A 6,560-nucleotide genomic window follows, 5' to 3' on the forward strand; every position below is an offset into this window, starting at 1 on the left:
GTCACATCTTTTGTGCCATGAATTATTATAACAATTATGTTTAAAATGGTTATGAGTTTGCTAAATTCAATCTCCACTTTAACTTAATTTAGTAGCAGAAGGTCTACTTTTTCTAACAGTAGCTAAGTCCAGAGCAATAATCAGGGTGAAGTGCACCAATAGTAACTTTTAAGTCCGTATAATGTATTTAAAGATTAGTCAATTCACCCAAATTTCAGGATTAAGAGCCCGTTTGGACATAAGAATTTTTTTTTTTTTCCAAAAAAAAAATCACTTTTTCCGAAATCAGCGTTTGTTCATAAAATTTCTAATTTTCGTTGAAGACACATTTTGAAAAATTTCGAAAATTGAAAAAATTTCAAAAAGCTGTTTTTCAAAATTTTCACTCAAATCACTCACAAAATTTAAAAAACAATCCAAAATTATATTCATGTCCACTCATAAAATTTAAAAAACAACCCAAAATTATATTCATGTCCAAACACAATTCTAAATTTTAAATACCATTTTTACTTGAAAAATTTTTCCCCCTATTTTGGACTTTTACAATTCTCATGTCTAAATGCCCATTAAGTATCTTAAATTTGAAAATTCAGGACTTAGTGTCCTAAATTTTTGAGCTGCTAATTTGAAATTCAGGACTAAGTGTCATGAATTTCTGAACAACTAATTTAAAATTTAGGACATAAGAGTCGAATTTCTGTATACAATTTTCGAACTTTAGGACACGATGTCCTGAAGTTTGAATTTTGAGGTTTAAACTCTAGGACGTTGTGTCTTAAAGTTTGAGCGAAATTGACTAATCTTTAAAATATTGTAAATTGTAGATATATTTTAAACATCGTGCTTAAAAGTGGCTACGAGGTGTCATTTCCACCAATAATTACTTTGTCATATTGAGATTCATTTTGTCATTTCACGTCTTTTACCAACCTAACAGAAATTTTGAAAAGAAAATGCAGTGAAATTGATGTCAAAAATTTATTTATTTGCATCAAGCTTTCGAGGGCTCATTCAAGGCTTACTCGAAAACTTACTCAATAGAAAATAAGAACTTAGGAAAAAAGAGAGATTGAACTTCAGTTAATATGGTTTCTTCAGCTACTGCCGATATAGAATAAGTTTTTCATTCGTTTCGTTTTTGTTTTATGTAAATTTCTTTTACTGATAGAGTTATATTTCTTTCGTTTCATTTTATGTGAACCTTTTCGAAAAATGAGGATCAAACTGACTAACTTTCGATGTAAATTTGTCAAACTTCTTGAAATAAAAATTATATACTATTTAGAAACTAAATAATAACTGTTGTAAGTCACAATAGTCAACTATTTAAAATACAGACAACAACAACAACAACATACCCAGTCTTATCCAACACCGTGGGGTAAAATACAGAAAACATAATAAAAGAAAACGTTATTTGATCCCAAATAGTAATAAGTTAACATAAATTGAAACAAATGGAGTATATAGAAGGAGCAAAATAAACCTAGCCCTATACTTAATATATATATTTGGACTTGGTTGAAATTCTATCATGTGTAATTTAAGTGCTTTACTTTGATATTTGATCTGACCTCTTTGTTAATTGAAGTATCTGATATTATCACCTGGACTGTAGTTTTCTAAATTGGGCTTTTTTCACCTATAGCTCGGGCCAAAAACTATTTAAAAGTCGAAGGTCTTTCGGAAACCACCTCTCTACTCCCTCGGGGTAGGGGTAAGGTCTGCGTACACACTACCCTACCCAAACCCCACTAGTGAGATTTCACTAGGTCGTTGTTGTTGTTGTACTTACATTATAAGCCCTTTACTCTGAGAAATGATCAAGAGATCTTTATTTTTGAAGTTTCTGATAATTTTTAGTTATTCTGAACAGTCTAATGGAACAGAAAAAATAGGTGGAAAGTTTCCAATGGATCAGAAAAACATCAAAAATTACATCACTTCTGCCCAAATAGAATTCCAAGAAGCTGAATTTAGACAAATAATAAAGCCTATTCCTTTTTTGATTTAGAGAGTGCTTTCTTTCTCTGCCCAAGCATGTATCTGTAGAGGTGAGGACATCCTGCATTTCGCAACATCATTTTATCAATTCACAGCTTTTAACAACCTAATATTTTTTTTGTAAAGATATAGTAAACTCGACGAATAAAGAGACAAAGCGACATATGTCGTAAGAAAAATGACAAGGTTCTTGCCTGGAACATAGATGGCAAGGCAAACAAGTGCTGCATAGTAGTAACCGAAAGAGAAATTCCATTTGTTCGGCATCCTAACAGCATACTTTCCAGATTCCTAGAAAAATAGTTTGATCAGAAGATGTAGCAAGTATGCAAACTAAATCAAAAGCACAGACAAGGAACAAATATTCAACCAAAACTGCCCAATAAACTTGAGTTAAGATTGACGGCATTGTCAGCAGAGAGCACCTTTGGGCCATAACGAGCGCTGAATATCACAAAGTCCCGTTTCTTACTTTAAAAAGAATATCTAAGATAGCTACTTAATACTTCAAGCATCACGATAACGTGCAAGAAGTGTCTCATCCACGATTAGCCTAAACTAGTCCTATACATCTTTGCAAGAACAGAACTAATACAAATTTTGGTATGTTAATCAGTTTAGCACATAATGGTCTCGAAATGTGCCCTTACGTGTTCTGGAAAGGCTTAGAGAAAGTAAAACAATGTCACAAGTATGTATTTCTAATAGAAACTTCAAATTCCAATATAAGTTCAATAAAACTCTGCAATTAGAAGGGGAGCCTTGGCGTAACTGGTAAAGTTGATGTCATGTGACCAGGAGGTCACGGGTTCGAGCCGTAGAAACAGTCTCTTGCAGAAATGCAGGGTAAGGCTGCGTACAATAGACCCTTGTGGTCCGGCCCTTCCCCGGACCCCGTACATAGCTGGAGCTTAGTGCACCGGACTGCCCTTACAGCTCTGCAATTAGAAATCTCTACATAGAACATAATTGGTGGTTTTGGTACTATCACCCAACATCATTTTTCATAAACTTGTGCAAGTGTCATTTGTCACTTATTGACGAAATAGAAAATATCAACAGAGGGAAAGCTCTTCGTCAACTCTTCAGCAACTAATTAGATAGAAAGATGGTCTTTAAATTTTTCTTAATATTGCTAGCTCAATAAATTGATAGAAATATGCTCTTATCTATGGCTAATCTAATTTGCTTTTACGAGTGAAAAAGAAAAAAAATTGAAAAAGAGGATCTTTGTACCTTCATGTAAGGCAGGGCATTATATATTAAACCAACTTCACTTGTGATGCCTGTAGGGTACAACAACAAGAAGGTACTATACCTGCAGCAAGAAAATCAGACTTATTACGAACATGCTAGAAACGGTATCTGTCCATTATTATAAAGGTGGCAAAATGGGTTAAAATCCAATGTGTTACACATCATCCACACTAGTTTATGCTGGCAAAAGTTAAATGGTTATACCTTAGCCACAAGAGCCAGGAAGGTGCAGAACCAAATGCCTCCTTTGTACCAAAAAATGAATATCGAATAATCTGAAGTTGAGTATGAGGATAACACCACTATAAATAATACTATTTTGACCATGAACTAGCACCAATATCAAAACATTATTTTCACAATGAATATTAACAGTTAAACAGTCATGAACTGGCATGTTTAGTAACATATTTGTCCCTCAGTTGGGGAGACAAGTTAGTGGAATGAAAGGGATGCACGAGGAGAATAATGATACAATATCACTTTACGACGTGATCAAACAATAGCATAAATTTGTTCTTATTGCTCTAACAAATTATAAAGTAATAATGACGCTTAAGTCAACCCTATGGGATTCTAAGCTTACAGTATGGAGTAAGACTCTTCCTTAAGTGAGATAATTTGCATCATGAATGTTTGGTTGTGAAGAGAGTGAACAGACAGGTGTTGTGTTGAGAGTAAAGAGATTGTTCAAAAATGTATTCTCTAAATAAAAGTTTGAACATACTTTTCTGCTATTTTGAGCAAGATTCTTTGACCTTTAACTGCAAATGGAACAAAAAGGTTCTACATTGAAACGACTGTCACTTGGCACTGCCATCAGCCTTCTGTCGCCCAATATTCTTTTTCTCCCCCAAATAAAGGAAATAAAGTCTTGTAACATACATACTAGGTAAGAGAACTGATATTTAATTTTGTTTTCTTCTTCCAATGGTGAATTGATTTTTAAGCTATTGCATGAACTATTTGTCTGAGAACTTGAAATCTCAAGTTACTACAAAGAGATATCTCAAACATGGACACAATTTGATGGCGTATGGATAAGCAAGGCTCACCTCTGTTATGGACCAGCTAATCGCTAGAGAACTAACAAGTAGATGAGTCCGGATCTGTAATCCGCAAGCCAGTCATTAGTAAAGAAGCTCCATAATGCCATAGTAATAGCCAAGGAATATACTAACCTCGGGGAAACTCCACAAAATTCCCCAGGTTACATATAATCTTGAACTTATCTGTGGCAGAGTTGCCGATATTGGAGATCTTACCAAACCTGTTTGACCATGAGGGAAAAGATAAAGGGGTTATTTTATTAGAAAATCTTTTACGTAAACACAGAATACAAAAAAGGCTTCAGATTAAGTAAACATACCTACTAGACTATGAAGTATCTGCCCGCAATTTATATGGGAAACACAATCAAATGTTAGGCTTCTTTCAACATTTGCATCTCGTGATAAACAATAATTATAATACAACAGTAACAACAACAAGATCATCATCATCGTCCAGAAAACATTTCACTGTTTCCTGCAACACTTATTCACGTCAAATTCCATTACCCCAAAAAATAAATCCTTGTAAGAGAACATGATGGAACTACCACCCCAACTATGTGTCAAATATACACAAGTGACTCTTGGTTATGGATTTTCCCAAACACCAATACTAGCTCCAATTGACAAAAATATTTTATTTGAAATTATGGTCACAAAGGATGTGATTCCCAGTGTCTTTGGCCTGGTTAAGGCTGAGGAGCCAAAATCTCGAGGTATGAGTTCAATTCTGATGCAGCAAAATAAAATGAAGAATGCAGTTAGCCGAGATGTATGGAAATGCAGGACTGCAGCAGACATAAGGTCTATTAGAGGCAGTTATCTAATGCTAGTGAACTAAAGAGTGTTTACCAAGTTAGTTTGAGAAGTTACATGATAACTGAGCTTATAAATACTCGTATTTGAAAATGAACCCATTTACAACCAATCAGTTACAGAATACACTAGTTCTTTTCTCTATCTATTTTCTCCATAACATTCTGGCTCTTCTTCTTTGAAGCTTCCTTCCCTTATCGAACCACGAAAATTCTCAAGACTAATTAGCTGGTTCCTGGAATTTTGGCATCATTCTCTTTTAATAAAGGATTATCTTTATATTATAAAGGGCTTCTGAAATGTAGATAACTTAATTTTTATTTGGGATTACTAGTGACTTTTTAACTCAGCAGGACAATAGGCTGTACTCCCAAAACTTGTTCTAAAATTTAGTCAATTGAATCAATAAGACGGATCTTCTATTGCCATCCTCTAATTCTAACATAGCATTCTATCCTGCATCCATAATTATCATACCTCTTAAGGTTTGTTGCGTTGATTGTATTGGAACAATTAATAGGGCATCCCGGTAAAAGGCCGGACCACATTGGGTCTTATGTAAGCAACCTTGCCTCTTGCAGAAATGCAAGAGGCTGTTTCAATACAATCAATCCCAGCATAAAATCCCACATAAGATAACACAGTGTTTGGTTGGCCGCATAAGAAAACATAATTGCCCCACGGTGTTTGATTGGCGGTACTGAATAATACGTGAACTAAGTTATGCATTAATCTATGTATTATTTTACGGGGGATAAAATGCCGGAATAAGAATAACATACATTTCATTATTAGTCCCCGCACAGACAATCCCTGCATTACAATTCCACATAAATAGCAACCTTACTTAGTGCTATAATCACAATAGAAACGTAGCCTCAAACTTACCTCCAAAAAGGCAGCAGTTAGAGCAAAAAGCAGAGGCTTCTCAACAGCATCATAGACATGTTCATGCCCAGATTCTTTCAGAGTTTTCACACCAAAATAAAACACTTGAAACCTGAACATCAATAACCCAAAATTCATCACCCAAAAAAAAAAAAACGAAAAAATGTGGAAATCCAACAAGAATTCCAAAAGGGTATTCAAATTACCATCCAAAAAAGACAATCCAATTGTAAATTATGAGATATACACGCCTTAGACCTATTAAAACGCCAGCCATTGATAAACTCAAGAAATAATCAAAACTGCACTGTAAACTCTTCAGAGTTGTTCTATAACCAAAGAATCGAATAGGGTATTTGAAGAATTAGTGTTAACGCATAATTAAGCTGCGTAGGTGGGTAAATTACCCACCTACGATTCGGTTTCGGCCGCATTCATATGCTGACTCTATGAGTATAGCTCAAAGTTCTAGTGCAACTCTTAACTGATTTCAAATCAGAGAATACAAATAGTAATGCAGGGTGTACATAACGACGTCGT

At 34.5% G+C, this 6,560-nt stretch overlaps 1 protein-coding gene across 2 annotated transcripts; it reads right to left on the reverse strand.

The window, feature by feature from the left end:
- Positions 1 to 1,824: 1,824 nt before the first annotated feature.
- Positions 1,825 to 6,495, reverse strand: LOC107791219 (very-long-chain (3R)-3-hydroxyacyl-CoA dehydratase PASTICCINO 2A-like). Of its 2 annotated transcripts, XM_016613235.2 has the most exons (9): positions 6,227 to 6,495; positions 6,021 to 6,132; positions 4,634 to 4,652; positions 4,446 to 4,534; positions 4,320 to 4,373; positions 3,469 to 3,539; positions 3,244 to 3,325; positions 2,202 to 2,298; positions 1,825 to 2,068 (listed from the first exon to the last, which is right to left on the reverse strand). In XM_016613235.2, exons 1-9 carry the CDS (start codon positions 6,295 to 6,297, stop codon positions 1,998 to 2,000), a joined length of 666 nt encoding a protein of 221 aa, XP_016468721.1. In that variant the 5' UTR covers positions 6,298 to 6,495; the 3' UTR covers positions 1,825 to 1,997. The 2 variants fall into 2 exon arrangements, with proteins under 2 accessions (XP_016468721.1, XP_016468722.1); XM_016613236.2 differs by lacking the exon at positions 6,227 to 6,495 and having other exon boundaries at positions 4,634 to 4,791.
- Positions 6,496 to 6,560: the final 65 nt, after the last annotated feature.

This window comes from Nicotiana tabacum, chromosome 13 (genome assembly GCF_000715075.1).
Source record: "Nicotiana tabacum cultivar K326 chromosome 13, ASM71507v2, whole genome shotgun sequence".
NCBI classification, from domain to species: domain Eukaryota; kingdom Viridiplantae; phylum Streptophyta; class Magnoliopsida; order Solanales; family Solanaceae; genus Nicotiana; species Nicotiana tabacum.

Coding starts and splice junctions, on each gene's coding strand:
- LOC107791219 (XM_016613235.2), bottom strand. CDS start 6,297: ATGGCTGGCGTTTTAATAGGTCTAAGGCGTGTATATCTCATAATTTAC. Junction 3,326..3,468: donor TCCTGGCTCTTGTGGCTAAG/GTATAACCATTT, acceptor TTCTTGCTGCAG/GTATAGTACCTTCTTGTTGT. Junction 2,299..3,243: donor ATGCCCTGCCTTACATGAAG/GTACAAAGATCC, acceptor CTATTTTTCTAG/GAATCTGGAAAGTATGCTGT.